Here is a 22,431-nt window from a genome sequence, read left to right on the forward strand (position 1 = left end):
AGAGTGTCTGTGAGAGTCAGAGTCTGTCTGAGAGAGTGTGTGTGAAAGTGTGAGAGTCTGTCTGAGAGAGTGTCTGTGAGAGAGTGTGAGAGAGTGTCTGTGAGAGAGTGTCTGTGAGAGAGTGTGAGAGTGTCTGTGAGAGAGTGTATGTGAGAGAGTGTCTGTGAGAGTCTGTCTGAGTCTGTGAGAGTGTGTGAGAGTGTGAGAGAGTGTCAGTCTGTGAGTCTGTGAGTGTCTGTGAGAGAGTGTCTGTGAGAGTGTCTTTGAGAATCTGTGATAGTCTGTGAGAGAGTGTCTGTGAGAGTCTGTGAGAGAGTGTCTGTGAGAGTGTGTCTGAGAGAGTGTGTGTGAGTCTGTGAGAGAGTGTCTGTGAGAGTGTCTGAGAGTCTGTGAGAGTCTGTCTGTGAGAGTCTGTCTGTGAGAGTGTGTGTGGATGTCAGAGTCTCTGTGTCTGTGAGAGTGTCTGTGAGAGTCTGTGATAGTCTGCAAGAGTGTGTCTGTGAGTGTCTGTAAGAGAGCGTCTGTGAGGGAGTGTCTGTGAGAGAGTGAGTCTGTGAGTGTCTGTGAGAGTGTCTGTGAGAGTCTGAGAGAGTCTGTGATAGTCTGCGAGAGTGTGTCTGTGAGTGTCTGTAAGAGAGTGTCTGTGAGTCTGCGAGAGAGTGTCTGTGAGAGTCTGAGAGAGTGTCTGAGAGTGTCTGTAAGAGTCCGTGAGAGTGTGAGTATGTGAGAAAGAGTTTGAGAGAGTCTGTGAGAGTGTCTGTGAGAGAGTGTCTGTGAGTCTGAGAGAGTGTCTGTGAGTCTGAGAGTGTCTGTGAGAGTCTGTGAGTGTCTGTGTGAGAGTGTCTGTGTGAGAGTGTCTGTGAGTGTCTGTAAGAGTGTCTGTGAGAGTATGTGAGAGTGTCTGTAAGAGTCAGAGTCTGTGAGAGAGTGTCTGTGAGAGTGCGTGAGAGTTTGAGAGTGTCTGTGAGAGTGTGAGAGTGTCTGTGAGAGAGTCTCTGTGAGAGAGTGTCAGTGAGTCAGAGAGTGTCGGTGAGTCTGAGAGAGTGTCGGTGAGTCTGAGAGAGTGTCTGTGAGTCTGTGAGAGTGTCTGTGAGAGAGTGTCTGTGAGAGAGTGTCTGTGAGTCTGAGAGAGTGTCTGTGAGTCTGAGAGTGTCTGTGAGAGTCTGTGAGTGTCTGTGTGAGAGTGTCTGTGAGTGTCTGTAAGAGAGTGTCTGTGAGAGTATGTGAGAGTGTCTGTAAGAGTCAGAGTCTGTGAGAGAGTGTCTGTGAGAGTGCGTGAGAGTTTGAGAGTGTCTGTGAGAGTGTGAGTGTCTGTGAGAGAGTCTCTGTGAGAGAGTGTCAGTGAGTCAGAGAGTGTCGGTGAGTCTGAGAGAGTGTCGGTGAGTCTGAGAGAGTGTCGGTGAGTCTGAGAGAGTGTCTGTGAGTCTGAGAGAGAGTGTCTGTGAGAGTGTGTGTGAGTCTGTGAGAGAGAGTGTGAGAGTGTCTGTGAGAGTGTGAGAGAGTGTCTGTGAGTCTGTGAGAGTGTCTGCGTCTGAGAGAGTGTCTGTGAGAGTCTGTGAGAGTGTCTGAGAGTGTCTGTGAGAGAGTGTCAGAGTGTGAGAGTCTGTGAGAGGGTGTCTGTGAGAGTGTCTGTGAGAGAGTCTGTGTGTGAGTGTCTGTTGAGTGTCTGTGAGAGGGTCTGTGAGGGAGAGTCTGTGAAGGAGTGTCAGAGTCTGTAAGAGAGTGTGAGAGTCTGTGAGAGAGTGAGAGTGTGAGAGAGTGTCTGTGAGAGCCTGAGAGTGTATGTGAGAGTGTCTGTGAGAGTCTGAGAGAGTGTATGTAAGAGAGTGTCTGTGAGAGTCTAAGAGTGTCTGTGAGAGAGTGTCTGAGAGTCTCTGAGAGAGTGCCTGAGTCAGAGAGTGTCTGAGTCTGAGAGAGTGTCTGTGAGAGAGTGTCTGTGAGCGTGTATGTGAGAGTGTCTGTGAGAGAGTGTCTGTGAGAGTCTGAGTCTGTGAGAGAGTGTGAGTCTGTGAGAGACAGTCTGTGAGAGTGTCTGTGAGAGAGTGTCTGAGTCTGAGAGAGTGTCCTTGAGAGTCTGTCTGTGAGAGAGTCTGAGAGTGTCTGTGAGAGTGTGTCTGTGAGAGTGTGTCTGTGAGAGAGTGTCTGTGAGAGAGTGTCTGTGAGTCTGTGAGAGTGTGTCTGTGAGTCAGAGAGTACCTGTGGGAGTCTGTGAGTCTGTGAGAGAGTGTGAGAGTGTCTGTGATTCTGTGTGAGAAGTCTGTGAGTGTCAGTGAGTGTGTGAGTGTCTGTGAGGGAGTGTCTGAGAGTCTGAGAGTGTCTGTGAGAGTCTGAGAGAGTGTCTGTGAGAGAGTGTCAGGGTCTGAGAGAGTGTGGGAGTCTGTGAGAGAGTGTCTGTGAGAGTCAGTGAGAGAGTGTCTGAGAGTCTGTGAGTCTGTCTGTGAGAGTGTGTCTGTGAGAGTGTGTGTGAGTGTTAGAGTCTGTGTGTCTGTGAGAGAGTGTCTGAGAGTCTGTGAGAGTGTCTGTGAGAGTGTGTCTGTGAGTCTGTGAGTGTCTGTGAGAGCCTGTGAGAGTGTCTTTGAGAGTTTGTGAGAGAGTGTCTGTGAGTCTGTGAGAGAGTCTGTGAGAGAGTGTCTGTGAGAGTCTGAGAGAGTGTCTGTGAGAGAGTGTCTGTGAGAGAGTGTCTGTGAGAGTGTCTGTGAGAGAGTGTCTGTGAGAGTGGGGTAGAGGGTAGAAGAGAGGTAGAGTAGAAGTAGAGGGGTAGAAGAGAGGTAGGGATATATAGGCAAATGAAAAGGAAGCTATCCATTTCAGGAATGTGAAAGAAAGCTCTCCTATCTTGAAAGCTGATTACAAGCATCTCCTGAGAAACACGGCAAAACTTTCAAACCACGGAGTCGTTTGAAAGTTTCGCCGCGTTTCTCAGGAGATGCTTGTAAACACAAATAACCTGATTCATTTAACAGTTGGCTCTGCCCAGGATTGCTTAGTAACGCAAATGACAAGGAAACTATCGACTTCAGGAATGTGAAAGAAAGCTCTCGTATCTTGAAAGCTGATGACCCATGACGAGAGAGGAAAGCCATATGGCGCCTCTGCTCATAAGTGCGCGCCTGCGCACGTAACCGCAAGCTCTAGGCCACAGTGGTAGCATTTTCTGAAGCCCTAACTAAAAGTCTCACCAGAGCAGAGCATGCGCTGGCTCAGGCGAGACCTAAAAAACAATGAAGAAGGAATCCATCTCCAATTCCGTTATACATGGCATCAAACTGTCCTGTGATTTGTCAAAAAACTAGGCATAAAAATTCCAGACCCATCCTACAACAAAGCACATTTTGGACAGCTATCCGTCACAGCTTTATGTTCAAAATCTTCAGTGGGATCACACCGTCATTAAAAATAAAGCACTATGACCCGTATTTCAAAGCCCCCATTTGTTTGGTATGCATATAGGCCTCAATAACAACATTTTGAAAGGCTGGATTTAGTTCAGAGATTGGTAGAGCAGTTCTGAAAAGCCTATACAATTAAAATTCGGTTTTAATAGCACTTCCTACCACAAGCTTTCCTTTTTGTCATACTGAAAATAACTGGTAATCGGTTGATTCACTTCAATTATCAACTTCAGAAGAATAAAGGGCTGATTCAACCATGTTGGAATTCAAACTTGTTATATCGCAACACATGCCAGCGGTGAGCGCTTAGCTTACAGAGTCCTTTTTTGATAATATCAGAGGATGCTAACCTCCCCAGACCCATTTCTCCAGTGGGGTGCCGTTTAAGGGTTTGGTTCAAATAAAGGCCTGCTCTAACTTGCAAGGGAAGTGTCATATACCTAACCTGGACCAAGTGCACTGATAACTATGGCTGCAATGCTGGGAGACTGTCAGCAGCTATCCGTGTGCTGAAAATGTGACACTGGCTATTATTTTTATTCACTCCTGTCCGCTTGCCTTGTGCACATATGATGGGGGGCATTTCATATTGTTACACAAATATCTACAAATGTATTCAAATTAGGAAATTGTACGTTAAGAGACTGACAGCAATTAAAAGGTGCACGAGATTAAAAAAAAAGATCTGTGCAGAAAGGCTTATAAAGCTGTGAGAAGGGGTAGATCTCGGCAAATTACAGCTTCTAATTATAACCTTTCAAAGGCGCAGCCCCACCTGCACAGTTATGAAGTTTTTAAGAACACAGCACTATCAGAAGCACAATACAGTTTCAAGACATTTAGTTGTCTAAGCATTTCCCCATCTCTACAGCACATCCACATCACAGTAAATTCATACCTCGCACTACAACAGTACTCACTGGATACAACTCACTAGCACCACCACCAGCAAAGCACGGCTTCGAGCATTTGTCAGCTGAACAGGATACCCACTGCAAGTTCATTTCGTCTTTCGAACTACTACCAAACTATCCAACTTCCCGGTTGTCTATCATCCCGGATTCAGCGCCAGGACACCCTTATGTGGGTAGCGGTTGCTCTTTACACATTCTCGTTCATTCACCCAGAGTACGTATTAGACACAATTCTTGGTGCTATGGGACACACAAAAGGGCTGCAAGCTGTATTTCTGGATAATCGTCCGCCACTTCAACAAAGCATCTACATCCTCTTTCTGTACACCAAACATTCCAGAAGTTAACATAAATCCATCACTGAGTCACGAGTCTACTCTAACTGCGATGCCACTCTCTGTCCACGATGCACCTCTGCACATTCTGGACCACTTTGACTCCAGTCAGTGAGTATCCCCGAAACCGTTAAGTGCGCCCAGACTAGGCAAGTGAATCAGCCCTACAAACATGGTAGTGAAGAGCTGTACAAATGCATGAAACATATCATTTTTGCTGCTAATGAATCAAAGATAGACTCTGCATGAAATAGAACTATAGAAGTGCGGGCACTCCTTGTGCCAGAGCTCTCCCATTAAAAACACTGGAGCAGTGCTGAGAAGTGCCAGTACAATCCCCTACAAGTGAAAGAAGTGCGCATATTGAGTATCTGCCTATGTGAAGCACTGCAGACAGATCATCTACATTGTAACAGGGCAGCATCAGCAGCTGTGAAAAAGTCCACCTACAAACCTAAGGAAACCGATGTTTTCACACTGAGAAACTTCCTGTTTGGTGAAGGGTCCAGCAGTGATCAGGCTTTCAGTCTGACTAAAAAGCGGTCCTTTGAGTAACAAAATACATGGGACAACCAGCTGAGAAAAAAACACAACCAGGTATCTCAGCTGCAACATATTACAAGATTGATGATCACATTGCCAAGTTTTAAATTTGCTGTGAACATTACGATTTTGAAGGCAAGGACTGCACCAAAATTCAAGGGGTGGCAGAAGTAACATCTTGCATTCTCCGACCATGGATGGCATCTTTTTGGTTGAACACTTGACTCACAAACAGCATCCTGTTAGCTGCTGAGAGCCAGTGGAAGACCAAGAACTGGGAACTTGAGAAGGTAAAAGGAGCTGTATGAGCCTCATTTCCTTTCCTGTCACTAACTTCATGGCCTTCAAAGCACCTTACAGCAAAAGACAGGGGTAGTGGCTGCTACACTGGGTACCACTTACTGACGTTCATGTTTGAAGGATCTCTGGGTATAAAACACTCTGTTAACGACCGTCATGCGTCCCACATACAGGAAGAATATCTGTATATCACATCTAAAATCTCTGGGTTCACCCATCCATTAACTACTCTATCCTATTCCTAAATGTATCTCGCTGCATTTCTATTTGGACCTCATTTAGGTCTGATTTTCTTTCTTTCAACTTGTCTTATACACATCAACTTCTTGGATACGACAGAGACTTAAAGTCCTCCCTAGAAACAGATACCAAGTCAGACCATGAAATGCAGAGGAGGTAAATGGCCCACCGCAACTTAGCCCTACCACTGTGAAGATGCAATACGTAATGGCAGGTATGCCAAAATCTATTGCTTCACTGGAGGAATCAGTTCTGCTAACACAACTGCGAGTTCCTAGGTGTGTTCCAAGTAAATTCAACATGGCACTGTCTTTAAACTTTAGCAAATTTCCAATAAATAGGGTCATGCTTTCCCGAGAGGCATTACCTGCGCCCCACCTGTAATCTCACCCCTAGCCAGTGGAAAGGCTGCCTTGTAGGGCAGACGAGAACGGAAGGACCCTGTTGGCAGCAGCAGAGAAGCAGTTTTCCTTATGAATCTGCCAGTAGGATGCCAACTTAGAGAGTCCTGCTTGCACTGTGATATAACGTGGCTGTGGATCACGGAAAGAGAGGAATTTTCTAAATGTCACGGCACGGTTGTGGAGTATCTGAGTTGAACTTGGAAATACATCGCTGTGATTCAAGCGGTGAAACACAAATTCTCCATCAAATAGATTGGTGGATTTCTTTTCTACGGTCACGGTGGAGATTAGAGTGTCTGTCAACACAGAGCATCAGCTCGATGTCACGCCAGCAGAAGCCGTCAGAGTGCGGACATATGAACGGCATTCCCGGAATAAAATTCACCGTATAACATTTTCCAGATCTCTCTCTTTAGGTTCCATCTGACACTGTATCCCCAGGCCTCCCTGCAGGGCTATATTTAAACCTGTTGGTATCTGGCTGCAAATAGCTTGCCCTGGTGGCATGCGAGTGATCTGAGTGGAGGCGTACAATGCGCCCGTTATCTCTCTGAACTGACACGATTTCAACAGTTTCTAGCCCGAAAGGCCTACGTGGGCCAGGGGGATGCGAACCCTGGCCTGCTGCCAATGCGCTCACCTGGGACTGCTGGAAGGATTTGATCCTTTTCTTGAACCGCGAAGGGAGCACAAAATCACAGCCTCGTGCAAGAAAGGCAAGCTCCCCTCGTAAGTCCGGATCCCTCCGCAGAGAGGCCTCTTTGATCATCATCTTGTAGAAACAAGACGCGCTGTCAGCAATGCCCACGTGCGAAGGAAGTTTCCCCGGGAGGGGTTCAAGAGTCTCATAAACCGTTGCAGGCTCCGAAGGGTCCCTACTCAAAGTCTGCTCCGTCCGCCCTCTTGCTTGCGGGTGGTGTTATTAGGGATGTACAGAAAGCCCCTCTCTTGTGTTGACTCTCCTGATGGGACATCTCGCCGGCAGCATGCTATCTCTCAATCTCTCAGTGCTCGGCCTCGCCGCCCTATGCCCTTGTGAAGGGGCGAGTAACCCTTCAGATTCGCCGGCCGCTCTTGATGCCTTCCAGAAACATGACCCGCTGCAGAATCTGTGCTCCAGCAGACTTTGTGACAGACAATCTGTCCAGGCTGGCCTGGAGGGAGGGGCGCTGGCGCTCAGCATGTGGGGGGCGCGAGAGGCATTCTGGGAAAGGAAGCACCCACCACTAAAGTTAGGCACTGCCACCGGGCCTGCTAAATATATCGCCTTTCCCTGACAGTGTTTACTCTATGACCAGGACAGCACAAATGCACAGGGCCGAGCCTGCGCGAGCAGCTGAGGCATATGACACCAGCTTGGAAAGAAGACCCACTGCGACCCTCACAAGACCACGCAGCTCCCTGCACGCGCTGTACATAATGCTATCGTACAAGAAATAGGAGCATTTTTGTTTCTTGCTTTCCACACTTACGTGAATACGAAGAAAGAAAGCCAGGAGGGAGTGAGCAGTCTCCCAGGGGTAGGGCACGTGCACACATCACTGAGAGGCAATTCCTCGCAGCAACTAGGTTTCGACTATGAGTGACACTTTCTCACGAGCAAAATCAAGCAATGAAGACTAGGGACACATGTAAATGTCAGAAATTACACCCATTTGAGCAACAAAAAACTCAAAGAAGATCTTAAAACATCTGCTAGCACTAGAATTGGAAGGGCACTAACCTAGTGCCCTTGTAATGGGTGGCCGTAAAGTGTTTTCTACTTCTTCATGGTGTATCGATTTGGTCTGTTTTTGTATGTTTTTTTTCATTTTGGTACGATTAATAACAACAAACATTAGAATGCAATGCAAATAACATTCCAAGCCTGGGTGAAGCATTCATACCGGATAATGAACATTTTGCAGTTTCTCGTGCACCGTTTCAACAGACATCCGATGAAGTAAGTATATTTTATTGGAGGCAGCACAGCATTTCTAGATACCACTTAGTTTTAAAAACTGAAGTGTTAATTCAAGCCGGCATAACAAACGTTGATTGCAAACAACAAAGACCACCGGGACTAGCAACTTTCTGCTGCATGCTGAAGTAGCTTGCTAAGGGAGGGCGCGCGTGCTGCAGAGTCAGAGGCCCTGTGCAGTGAAACAATAGTCAACATATCCGAATACAGAGGAAGCTTTCAACCGTTAATAGCAACGCATGGCCAGTAAAGCGCCTAGGCACACTTACTTCATTTTGTAAGCTGGACGGGTGCAGTCCATCAACAGGAGCACCTCGAGAGGAGCATTGGGGCCCACCTGACTGACCAACGCCCCTGGTCTACACTCTCGGGTGGCACAACCACGTGCCTCAATGCACCAAGGAAGCTGCCCGGCGTGGGAGATGCATCCAGACTCAACCTCCGTCTTCCCCGTACTAAGGACGGGTTACCAAAGTCAAGTGGCTCCTCCCGCCATGACCCGACACCTGCAGCAATCTGCGCCTAGGTGGCCCGAACACGGGGAAATTTGTGGTGCGGAGATCGAGCGGCGTTATTTAAGGTGTTTTGCAGGGCCCTACGGCCGCCTGGGAGCCGTCTCCTCGACCGCAGCCTCACAAGCCTGCGCAGCCTGCTGTGCTGGCCCGTCATGTGGGAGATGGGCCCGCAAGGTGGACGGCAAACCTGCATCCATGCTCGGGGGCCCTGCGGACCGTAAGGAGGCATCCCCCGAAACGCTAAGGATCACCGCGCCCGAGTACAGGGCAACAGCGAGGGGCGGTCCCTGCCTGCCGCATGCTCACCAGACACCGGGAGGTCTACCTTGAGTGCCGGAGAGAGATAGAGGCGGGCCGGAATTTCAATGCAGCAAGGCAGCAGCAAGATGTAACATTGTAGCAGCCAGCAGTGCACGATCATTAACTGTTTACTGAGCCTGCTGTCAAGTCTGGGGAGCAGCAAAGCCGGCACACAGGTTTCACAGGTGCCGGCGCGTGCGCTTGCAGCCTGGCGTAGCCAGTTTCAGTGCTGGCACTGCACTTGACAGTGGCATTAAAATGCGTGACAATGCATTTCAGTGCGGTGATGCAGAACACGACATTGAAATGCGTTAGTCACACCTGATGCGTGATACTTGGCAGGCCTGACTCTCCAAGGGTGCCACCGGCACTTATTGTCGAGGCGAGATGTCTTTGTTTTGGGGCACAATTTGATGACTGTATGAGTGTTTTTCTGATGAAAAAGAACGTTGTTTTTTGTCAGTGAGTCTTCGCACCAATGACTTAATAACCCATCAAAATTCCTAGCAGCTTTTCAAGGCAAGTAGGTGTTTTAAAGTTTGTTAGGCCAGTGACTTTGGTCAAGACTGCAGGTACCCAACACTCATATTCAAGGCTATACATCTTGTTGTCACCCTGCGTTCACTAAATCTGGTGCGCAACCTTAGGTTTCCTTAGCCCCTGATCAACCAACCAGATCCCCGAATGTCCTGTTAGCCATTAGACCTAAAGTTTAGGTTCACTGTAAGGATCCCCACTTTCTAGTGACCAGCATACACACTCTTAGGACTTCTGTACACCCTTAACAACTAGTTGGCCAAGCGCACACTAAATCAACACCAAGAGGACCTTTAGGGTGGTGGCCCAATACAAATACTATCACTCATTCACCAATGCCTCAAGGCTGTTGCTGATCATCAGTTAGTTCAAAAGTAGCCAAATACAATCAGGACCCTTAAACTAATTTCTGCTCTTGTGTTCCATGAGGCTCTTGCTCAGACTCAGATCTCTGGACATCCTGCTCGCAGGGAGCTCACCAGAGGCTACTGCTCTTTTGGGTGCTTTTGAAATTTGTCTCTCCCTCAGATCCCGTAACAGCCTTGCTCAATCTAAAAATATAACAATTATTATTTGCATAGCCAATAGCTCAAACGTTCAGTAATGCGAGACCTATTGCATTGCAAATGCTTGTTCAGTCCTGCTGCCTCTTTCTTTTACAACTAATGCATTCTGGGAGTTGTGGCCTTGATTCAATTCCACTGAACCAAGTGGAGTAATGCCCCCGAAAACAAAAGCCCAGGAGTGGAACTTGATATCCCTGATGGGAACCTTATGTGCTTGCGGTCACTGTGAGAAGTTAAACAAAAGCAGAGATGTAGCAATTTAGCTGTTCCAAGTATAAATGCGGAGTGCAGACCATCTGGGAAACTCACTCACTTCCCACCTGACAAAGCATTTGTCATGAAAATGTTGGGGTAAAAGAATTAAAGCACCTGCTGAACAAACGGAGCACTAGATGGGAAACATTGAAGAATTAACTTAAGCTCAGCCATAGTTGTAATCAAACAAGAAGCAGATGGGCAGAAACAACCAAAAATATCTGTGCAGCAATGTTGCAATCAATCAATAAACACCCACCCTTGGGGCCCCCTCCTGAATATGAATATAGCAGCGACGTGTGACCAGTTACCTGGTGAATTTGTGGAAAACTTTGATGAAGAAAAGAGCATTTCTGTACAACAACATACTTCACCGTCCAGCTGTGGCGACTGGGACAAGCGGCAGAAACAGCTTTTCCCAGTTTTCTATCATTGCTTAGTTCTCAAGCCTGCCCATAAAATTGTGCTACCACAGCATCAAAATTAGAATTGCATCGTCATCTGCTGGTATTTTCATTGCGTTAATCTCCGTAGCCTAGCTGTTTGTTCCCAGTACCAAAATTAATTTGTGTGAAATGCATTACTTTCTATTGCCGGAAAGGCAACATGAATCGTGTTTTCGCTCACTGGTGCAAAAAAACAAGTTTACACCCTACTCTTAACCGTACCAAGGGTAGGTAGGCCACGTGCCATTTGTAGCAAGAATTAGAGTGCAGATCTACCAACTTCACAAAACAAGCATTGGAAATGCAATTGGCGTGGTCCTGCCTGTTATAAACGCATGTCTGAGGCAGGGGAGGAGGGGGTGGGGGCTGAAGCGAGGGAAGGCAGCCAGAGCGGCAATTACATGTGTGGATGAAAAGTGGGCTATGGTGTTTGAAAAGCGGGCGGACTTGGGGCAGGCAATTACCATTTGAAGCCAAGGCAAAAGAAAAAGTAGTGTGCAACAGTAACATATAGGGCTCACAGTAAACTAATGTATGTAACAGGGGCAGTCTCTAGGGCGTGATCAAAAGAGCAAAAGGAGGACAAATGTAAGCTTTTGACCAATGAAAAGCAATAATTATTCACAAGCACATCAAGGAACCAATCACAAGCGAGGGGCATGCTGAATGCCTATACACCAGATACAGCATGTCTCGAGAGAGAGCGCAGGCGCTACCTAGGTGAGACCTACAAATGACCAGCTCTTGACAAACAATAAGATTTAGATTCAGATACAAGTTTCAGCCTGCATATCCAACTGCCAACATTACTGTTGCTGTAGTTCTAAATGCAGTTTTCCGTGGATTTGTCCAAAGGGCCTGGGACAGCACGTTAACCCTTCCCCACGTTCCTACCTTATTGTATGAGAGGTTTGTGTTTCCCAGCCGAATGACCAGGGACCACAAATGTCCCTCTAAAGACACTCTACCCATATGCCACAAAAGATCAAAGCAGGACAGTTCCAGTTTTGGGACACTGATGAAGCCGACTGCTTCTCCGGAATAGAAAGACCAGAAAACAGCAGCAGCTCTGGGCTCAGAAGCTGGGGACAGCTGTCAACTGTTCTAGTGAAACACAACAACTACACAGCCTCTAGATGCCCCAATCCCCTTTTTTCCACCACTGTTGAGAAGAGAAAGGGGAAAGGTGCAGCTGACAATTACCCCTGCATTCCTTTATAAGGAGGTACAGCAGAAAGTAAACCACTCCAATTGTGGCTTGCAATAGCTATTTGCAATGGCTACAGATGTTTCTGTTATGGTTAACAGCCATTCCAGCCGACACCAGTTGGTTCAAATGAACACCTGAAGGCCACAGATGATCCCTACCACCTGCAGAGCCCCGCAGGGTTCCATACTGTCCCCTGTCATCTTCAACCTCTGTATGGAGCCACTTAGTACTCTACTTGCAAATGACAGCATCAAGATTGGGGAGAGGATGTACCCTAATGGACTAGGGCGGTCAATCTCAAATCTGGGGAACCGGGTTCGAGTGTTGGCAATGATGCTCAATATCCTGTTATTCTGGACAAATCACTTAATCTCCATGTCCCTAACAAAAATGAAAGTGTCCTTGTGTAATGTAACTGGCGCTCATGTAAAGCGCTCCGATACCCGATATCTTCAGGGTCAAGTTTGCACTATATATAACTCCGGAAAAAAAATGATTCACCAATATGCTGATGATACACAACTCTACTTGAAAGTCTCCTCTCCTTCAGACGTCCAGTATGTCAAACAGTCTTCACATCACCCTGACCTGGCTGTACAATGCTTACCTTAAGCTCAAACCAACCACAACAGCATTCCTGTTATTTGCCAAGAAAAACGAACAAAAAAATCAGTACAAACCTGGATCAATGGCATGAACCTTGATGGCTCTCAACCCAACTTTCACCAGAGGCCAAGTCACTTAGATTAACCCTGTTTAATAACCTCACTCTCAAGCAACACATTGCCAAAACACAAAGATATCCTGGCACCAGTTCTCTTCTGAAGGAAGTGAAACCATTTCCTCCATAGAGAGGCTTGAGAACTGATGTTCAAAACTTTGTAATCCTCATCGGGTAACATCCTAAACAACGGGCTCCCAGACTCCACACTGGCATTACTTAAAGGCATTGTACATGCCACAGCACATATCATCCTGGGCTTGAAGAAATATTATCACATCCCCACTCCCCCCCGTTCCCCCACTCAGTTCATGATGAAACTCCATAGGCTTCTCCATGACAGCCAGCACCATCTTCAAACCCAGTTGCATCATTTACACTGCTATCATAACCAGCAACCCTGCTTCTCTTGCAGACAAGCTCACCATCTCGGATAGTTCTGGGCACAGCCAAGACACAAATAGACTGTAGACTGAAGTGTAAAAACGAAAAAACACAAGGTGGCAGGCCTTTTGTATCTATGCACTGATGATCTGGAACAACATCCCTGCATCCATCTGGACCACCCCAATGCTGATCCAATTTAGGAACGAGTTGAAGACTCTACTCTTTGAAGAACACTAGATTACAATGCATTAGCTATCCAAATCTCAGCTAACTCTCCTATCACTCGTTGACTTGATGTTGGTCTTTGACCCTGTACAGCGCTCCGCTGCTTTTTAGCTAGATTCACACTATTGAAGGGCGGTTTTGTTAAAAGTTTTATATTAAGTATGTTAAACAGCAGATAGTCATTTGAGGCACTTTACACAAAAGCATGCTGACTACTTGTATCTACTAAAGCGCCGGCAAAATGATTGGCTACTAAGAACAACACAATTTATTTTCAAAATAACTACAAAACAATCCAAACAGAACCTTACCATCTCCTTAAGAATGTAGCCTGGTGGTCTGAGGATCTGGGTAGCCCAATCACATAAGGCATATAAAAGTCTTCAGTAATTAATATGCATGGATATGTATCACATCGAGGCTAACCTTCGGTATCATAAAGCTATTTATGTCCTATAGCAGACGCCTAGAAAAATAATTAAACTGAGTGGTAATCAAGTCTTCGTACACTCTATGTAGCAAGGCGCTGGTTAATTGATATACAAATGATGGCCATACATTTTTGAATGTGCAAGCACTTTTAAAATGGAAATTATTAGGCAAACACCTACACTGGTGTTGACACACGGAAAGACATAGCCGTACAAAAGCTGTAACTAGACAGATCAGAACAAGATAATGTCTGGAAGTGAGTGTTCCTTGCTTCACAAAGGAGAAATGAAAATGAACGAACTGCTATGATACAGAGGAAAGAGTATGCAAGAGGAAAAGACAGAATTTATTTTATAACCTACGAAAATTTTGAGAACTATCTTTAAAACAAAAGTGGAATACGCTAGTTCATTTCAAAATTAAGGGAGTCAGTGATGCGTATTGCGTTACTATTATTCTGAGTGTCTTCGTCTCCATTACAGAATCATTATAATACAGCGCTCTCTCATTTTTTCTGCCCAGGTTATTCTTCTAATTTCTTAAATATGTTTATTTCATATTTCCTTTGTTGTTTGAGTATATTGCCTTTTAACAACTAAAAACAATTATAAAACTAAAAAAGTCTCTCTAGAACATTATCCGTCACGATATGGGTGTCGGGGCCCAAAAAAGGTCGATACATTGACGATGAGCAAGGAGCACAAACGTCTCCAGTGTGTAACGGTATTACTCATGATGATGTATGGCTCAATTCTGTTGGCAATAAAAAAAAAAAAAAAAATAAATAAAAAAAAACGTCTCCAGTGTGTTTTAGGCTGTGTCAGTCATTAGGCAGGGAAGAGCAATCCTGCAATGAGAAGCCGTGAAACAGATGGTGAGTTTAGATTGAAGGTGGGAGGATGAGCACAGCTATATGTTGGGGGTGGTGTGGCCACTGAAGAGGAGAAAGGAGAACCGAAAATCTAAGACAATGTCCCCAGTACTGTTTTACCTGATCCTCAGAGCATTGGTAGGCCAGGGGCCAGTTCCCAACACAGCTTCTGCACCCAACTTACTATTGAAGAAGATGCCTAAGATTCAGGCTGCTCTCGTTCCGGCATTCGTATCTTCCCCGAAGGTCATCTTTACCTTCTTCTAAGGAAAGCCATAGGATAAGATCGCAGTTTCTTCTAAGTAGGAAAAATTGCACACTGAGACTTCACCACAAAGAAGAGCACACTGGGATAGACGAGGAGGTGGAGGATAGAATTACAAACAAGCATTGTCAAAGCCAGTGTATCTGGCTTGCTTTTTGAGCCCTGACTAAAACATTTAAGAAACAGTAAAAAAGAAGAAACAATAAAAAAACGAGTACTTTCTATATACAAAAGTATGAAAAAATAACAATGTGGTTATTCAGGGTACTTTTAAGAATTTAAATAGTTCCTCGTGCATTACAAGGTAATGACTTCATAAGAGGTGGAATGATACACCAAACAGCTAACCGCATGAGGGTGAGATAGTAATACTCCTCTGGGTGGAGCCAAAGCCCACTCTCTGTGCCTATTACGAATTGGAAACAACAGGCAACAGAGAGCACTCTGTCCAGCCAGACTTAAGCCGGGCAAGAATTACATCAGTACACCGACTCTCTCAAAACTGTACTGCTCACTTTTCAAGCAAGTCCTTACCACGTTGGACGTTGGCACCGGGGTCAGGTGGTGATCCTGATCCTGCACATGGAAGACGGCGCACACCATTCTGCCTGGGAGAAGGAACAAACAGGCTTCTTTTTACACAAAAGAATGCATAGAAAGGACAGGGTGATTGGATACTCAAGAAATGTTGCCAATATAAGAAAAGAACTGTGTTGTGTATGCGTGTGTGTGTGTGTATATATATATATATATATATATATACACACACACACCCACACATTTGTGTATATATATGTATGTGTGAATATGTACGTATGTGTTTATATATAATATGTGTGTGTATATAATTCTATATATACACACACAAAATACACATACAAGGGCGTTATGAACCCCCCACTTTAGCAGCTGCAGCGGGGGTAAGGTTTTGATGGGCCTCTTCTGCCTGCAGCTCAACAAAGTATCATAATTAATGCGAAAGGATGGGAAAGTGAGTGAATGAAAGTATGGATGGATATGGGAGGAAAATGGTGAATGGGTGGGTGAGTGAGTGAAGGGGTGGATTGATAAATGCATGGATGAATGAGTGAAATGATGGATGAGTGGGAGGAAGGATGGATGGATGGATGTGTGAAAGGGTGGATGAATGGATGATGAGGGAAAGGATGGATGGTGAAGTGAGAGAAGGAATGGATGAGTGAAAGAACAAATGTAACGAGGGATGAGTAAGAACGAATGAATGAGTGAAAGTGAGGGTAGATGGATGAAGGGGTGGATGGATGGATGCGTGAAAGGGTAAATGAGTGAGGGAAAGGATGAATTGATGAGCAAAAGGGTAACAGGATGGATGGATGTGTGAGTGAAAAGTTGGATGGATAAATACATGGATGGATGAGTGAAAAGATGGATGTGTGAAAGGGAGGAAGGATGGATGGATGAGGGGATGGATGGGTGAGTAGATGGATGTTGAAAGAAAGGTTGGCTGGATGAGTGGGTTAAGGACAGCTCAATGAGTGAAAGGGTAAATGGATGGCTCAATGAGTGGAAGGATAGATGGAACAGTGCACTGAGTGAAAGGGTGGATGGAAGAGTGAGTGAAAGGATGGATGGATGAGTAGAAGGGTAAATAGATGATTGGATGATGGGTCAAAGGGTGGATGGATGAGTGATAGGATAAATGGCTGAGTTAAAGGATGGATCAGCGAAAGGAAGGATGAGCGAAAGGATGGATGAGTGGAAGGGAGGATGGATGCGTGAAATGATGGGAGGATGACTAAAAGGGTGGATGGATGACTGAAAGGATGAATGGATGAATAAAGGGGGATGAATAAGTGAGTAAAAGGATGGAGGATTGAGTAAAAGGATGGATGATTGAGTAAAAGAATGGATAGGTTTGAAGATAAATGGTTAGGTTAAGAAATGGATGGGTGAACGATGATGGCATGGTTATAGACTGAATGTTGGATTTAAAGACTGAATGGATGACATTGAAAAGGTGAAATGATGGCTATCAGCAGGTGGATGGAAGGATGAAAAGATGAATTATTAGATGCTTGGATAGAAACACAAGCAAACTCTTCTGGGGAGGCTTATGATGACTAGCTTCACTTGTTTGGTGCCATATGAGCGTTGGTTCAAAGTGGGGGGCATTTAATTTTCTGACTACTCCCTTGTATAAATATTTTGATATATCTTGGCAAGCCTGATTGCTCGCAAGGGGGTTGGCCTTTATCCCCAGATTTACGGACTACATAATCAATGACGGAAGGACAGTCACATTATATCACACATACAATATATACAATTTAAATATGTTGTTTAATAAATGTTTATGTAAATAATGCAATTCAAAACGGTATAGCTAAATGTTATCGTTCTATTTATTTTATAGATTAGATATTCTTCCAAATTCTGTTCCCGCAAGAACAGAGTCACAGACTGACTTTTTGATAAGGTGACCTTTGACACAGACCGCAGCAAGATAAGTAGTTAGACCACCATAGGGTGTGCTCATCACCAATTGTAAGTTTGTCAGATTTTTTAAATGTTCATAAAATATGCACTAAAGAGTGACATTTTCTTCTGTCACGTATATAAGCTTTGGGAAAGCCCTAGGTATACATGCCACAAAGGGTGAAACACATTCTGGCTGGAGGTCATGCTTTATACTTGCACGTACAAAATATACTATTATGAAGGTTGTATAATATCTACAACAAATAGAACGAGTACAATGTCTAAACCTGTTAGAACGGTGCTTATGTACCCTGTTAAGCATTTTTTAATATACCAGATATTATCTGTTATAGGAAGTGCCTGAACCTTCCTACCTCCGTCTTATTTTTTTAAGATCTGCTTTTTGAGGTTTATTCCACAAACAGACAAATAAAAAACACAACCCAGGAAGCCCAGTCCCATGGACACCACCCAACTGGCCGCCACAAAACCAGCTTTCTTTCACCGAGCTGGCTTCATTCTGGACTTCTCTGACTGGGGTCCCCCTTGGGGTAGCCATACCATATGCCTCAGATGGGGTCAGTCTCATTTCATGTCCTTCCCATGTCCCGCCAGGGGCCCCACTCTTTCAGAAATTTTCGAGGGGGGCCTCCAAGGGCCTGATAAATCAGCTTCTTCACCCTCATCCAACAGTTCAGGTTTGCATCTGAATCCACCACCTTTTGAATCTTGGCTGCACCCCAGTACCTTTGTATGTCTCTCTGTGCCACCATCAACGCTATGTTGCTGAATATTAATTAATACCTGCCCAGGGGGAGTTCTCCCCAAAACCCCAGTATCACCAGGCAGGGAGTCAAGTCGAGCTTACATCAATAATTTGGGATATCTTGCAGTCTATTGTTTCCCAGTAGGCCCTTATCGCAGGGCAGCTTCATAGAGTGTCTATCATTGTTCCTCTCTGCCAGTGGAGGTAAGATATTACATCGCATACAACTACCACTCATGCCTTTACTGCTCATTTTTAACAACGCTTGCCTTTACCACGCGGGGAAATATAAATAAAGTAAGGGAAACAATGATATATATAGTGCAGATTGCTGTGGAATAAATAAATATATATATATATTTTTGGGGGGAGAGAACCCCATAACCACCCCATTTCTTGTTAAAAATTAATTCGTTTTTTTAATCAAGGGGTGGAGCTACCCCAAACCTCCCTTTCTTAATTACCCTTACTACCCCATGCTACTACCCACCCCTAAACCCTAAAAAATACTTTTAACACCCTATGTCCCTACCTACCCCTGAAAAACTTTCTTCACCCAATAACCTTACCGACCCTTAACCCTAAAAACACCCTTACCACCCTACACCCCTACTCACATCTAAACGCTAAAACACCCCTACAACCCAATACCCTTACCCACCCCTAAACCCTAATACCCTTACCACCCCTCCATACCACAGCCCACCTCTAAACCCTAAAAATACCCTTACCACCCTATAACTCTAACCACCCTTAAGCCCTAAAATATCCCTTACTACTATGCCCTTACCTACCCTAAAATACTCTTACCACCTACACCCGTAACCACTCCTAACACCAAAAACACCCTTACAACCCAAAACCCTTACTTACCCCAAATCCTGAAAAACCCTACCACCCTATATTCCTACCCACCCCTAAGCCTAAAAAAAATCCCTTACTACTATATAGCCTTACCTACTCCTAAACCCTAAAATACCCTTACCACCCTACACCCCTAAATACACCCTTATCACCCTATACTCACCCTATACCAACCCCTAAACTCATATATATTATATATATGCATGTATTTACATATATGCATATATTTACAAACACACACATATATATATTCACATTTACACACACAAACTACACACTCACACACACATACTTATTTTAACTATACGTGCCATATGAGGTAAAAGCATGCGCGGTAAAGGCATTTGCGTGGTAAAATGTGCGCGTTAAAGGCATTGTGTGGTATTGCCTGCGTTGTAAAGGCTGTTTCCCCTGCCGGCGTCCCCTTAAGCTTAGGTCGTCATCCATCCTACCCATTGCCAACAGGCACGTTCTCGTTAAGTATGCCCTATGGAGTATTTTTAACTGTATTAGTCAAAACCCTGCCCATGTGGCCACTTCCCTGGAGTAGCGACATGTCTCCCCCCAAGCATCGTCCTCTAAGGCCCCTGGGGCTCGTTCCCATTTGCTTTTAAGAGTGTCAAGTGGGGTAGGCTATTACTCCCTCCCTCTTTGAGTTTATTGCTTTTATATAGTCAGCAATGTTCACGTCCTCCCAAGTTGTTACAAGAAAGTTCCTGAGGGTGAGGGAGCCAGGTGTTTTAGTAAAAGAAAGTGAGAAGTGCAGACGTTTCACTCCGAATACTTTCAGTCTACTCACCCCACGGGTCCACGGGCTTCTGGTCAAATCAGTGTTGGTGTCCGACGGAGTGTAGATAGCGAACACGCCTGACATGAAAAGGAAGTTTGAAGACAGAGAAGTATTTCATCGTCCCTGCATGTCTAAGTATGGACACTGGACTGAGTCCTAACGATATACAAGACATAAGGTGGCATTTGGGATGCAGTCATGATCTTGCGCACCCACTTTTAGTCCTAATGCATTTCTTCCACATAGCGTGTCACAGTATAAAAATAAACATTTTCACTTTCAACCCCATGAGTGTTTATGGATTACTCCAAAGGCCCATCCCTCCATTATGACAGGGTATGCAATGTCACAGAGGAGGCATGACATCACTAATGGTTAAGTGGCAATCTTGTGCTAGTCTAAAGAATTCTCTGACTACTTCATTTGAGATATCAGACTATTAAAATTACAAAATGGTAAAAAAGAATAATAAAAAGAATAATCAGTTCACATTAACAAAGGGAATGGAACACACCCATCTTTGTAGACAGATCAGCGTGCATTTTTGGGTTATAAGTGAACCAGGGTAGTCATGTTTTTTTTCTTCATTTTATTTATTAGAGAAATCTTTCAGTTCACTCTAATCAAGTTAATTTATAGCTAATAAAATAAGTTCTTTCCCAAATACATTTCTAGTAGCTACGAGTTAACAGATTATTCCCAATGCTTTGCTAGATCACCAAATGATGTGATTCGACGGAGTGCTATTGGTTTTACTTATTTACCAACAACTGCAGAAACTTCATGAAACTTGTTCTGAAAGCAACAAGCTTTGAATGACATATGGACTCCCAACTCCTTGAGATCATGGCAAGTATTAGACAGTGGCTTCTACCAATTGACAAGCCCTCCAAATCTGGTCTCATTAATGAGGCAAAGGAATACTACAACTAAGCCAACCAGCAGGGCGATGACACCCTAAATGAATTACAGTACCTTGGAGTACCTTATTAAGGCAGAAATGCTACTTCTGCAACCCCAAGAGAGTAGTCACTCCGATCAGATCAAGGATTTGAGAAATCCCATCAAAGGACCTCATTACAAGTTAGACGGTCATGCTGAATTGGGCATTTCCATGTTTTTGACATCACAAATTGTGTACAAATTTCACATTTTTCCAGTACATATTTGGTCTGGTAATGCCTGGTCGAAGTATGAGGAATAAGACCACGATTTCAAGATCTGAAACACGAAAGAAAAAGAATGCCTCGAAATACAATGTTGTTTGCTATTGCTATGGGCGGAACGCCTAAAGGGGAGACACAACAGCATAGGGGGGAAACGTGCAATGCAGTATCGGTATTTCTCCTGCCGGTTCTACCACACCCAAATAATACAGCCTTTAGAATGAGTGCCTTACTTTCGAGGAAATAATGGACACTAACCATAAAAACACTGATCAAATCTATTTTAAGCTCAGTGATTAAAGCTGAAAGCTGGCAAGACGGCATTAGTGTTCCTCTATAAAGGAGAGGTCAGAGACATTATCAAAGTAGTTATCGTCTGATTGCTTTGATGGATACCACAGAAGAAATATTTACAAGTTTATTATAAACTTACTCCGTTTGAGGCGGGAGGAGATTAAATCAATGGAATAAACAGGGGCTCACAAAAACTGTCCATGGTGCAAAATTGTAGACTGCATAATAGAAGAGAGTGCTTTCTACTCATTGACATTCGACAGAGTGAGCAGAGAAATTATCTGAGGAATCCCAAAGTAACATTTAGAGTAATTGGAGCATTGGATGGTAGCACAATGCTTTGAATTCTCCAGATGGTCTGTCACGGGGTGACAAAACAAGCAAGTATAAACGAGGTTCTGTAGTAACATTTAGAGCAATTGTACAGAGAAATGAACAGAGGGTGGAATCCCATGATAGAAAAATATATGAAGGGGTGGTGCTAATGAGACTCACAAAGGACGTGATGGAAAACCTGGATTTTGAACTACGGCTAGAGGAACTTAAGGAGGCAATTCAATCAATTGCCAAGGGAAAGGTGCCAGGTAGCTAAGGTTTTCAAGTAGAGCTGTTCCAGACCTTCTCCATCCCATTAACAGAAAAACTGATTGCCGCTTCCCACGAAACTAAACAGGTAAGCATGCTGCGTAAAGTAATAAGAGCAGGTCTTATCAGTAGGATTTTAAAACATGGCAGAGATAATAGGGCCCTGTGTGCCTCTAGGCCACAAACAATGATTAATACCAGCACCAATATTCTATGTAAGGTACTAGCTAGTAGGATTCCAGGATGAGATAACCGACCTGGTGCATGAAGATCAATGTGGTTTTGTTTTGGGATGCAAGACCTCTACGAATATTTGCAGACTCACACATCTAATGCAGCACCACAAATGCATGTCCAAAGGAGTACGCAGTGGCAGCTTTGGACCTAGAAAAAGCATTTAACATGCCGAATTGACCCTATCTGATGACAGTGTTGAAGCAGATTGGCTGGATTCAGTTGCTGTACACCAGACCAGGGGCAAGGGTCGCTGAGAGATGGAGGGAGGCACCAGGCAAGGGTGCTGTTCCTTGCCACTGTTTTTCGCCCTTGCTGTGGAACCCTTAGCGATACAATTTTGATGGGCATTACACTAAAAGGGAATTAAAGTGGATGGTATATAAAATATAGCCTCTCAATATGCGAAGATGCTCCTACATACTTAAGAAATACCAGATATTCGATCCCATTACTA

General features: G+C 44.6%; 1 protein-coding gene across 6 annotated transcripts in view; it reads right to left on the minus strand.

The window, feature by feature from the left end:
• PPP2R3A (protein phosphatase 2 regulatory subunit B''alpha) overlaps window positions 1-22,431 on the minus strand; it is a 1,290,855-nt gene that overhangs the window by 315,512 nt on the left and 952,912 nt on the right. Inside the window, exon 1 of one of the 6 annotated variants that reach the window (XM_085634356.1) lies at window positions 6,769-7,258. The exons of the other annotated variants lie outside the window; for them this stretch is intronic. Within the exon in view, the coding sequence (XP_085490482.1) occupies window positions 6,769-6,900 (132 nt within the window). The 5' untranslated portion in view covers window positions 6,901-7,258. Of the gene's footprint in view, window positions 1-6,768; window positions 7,259-22,431 lie in introns of those variants that run through there. 6 annotated transcript variants of the gene reach the window in all.

The sequence above is a fragment of the Triturus cristatus genome, chromosome 11 (genome assembly GCF_964204655.1).
Source record: "Triturus cristatus chromosome 11, aTriCri1.1, whole genome shotgun sequence".
Taxonomy (NCBI): domain Eukaryota; kingdom Metazoa; phylum Chordata; class Amphibia; order Caudata; family Salamandridae; genus Triturus; species Triturus cristatus.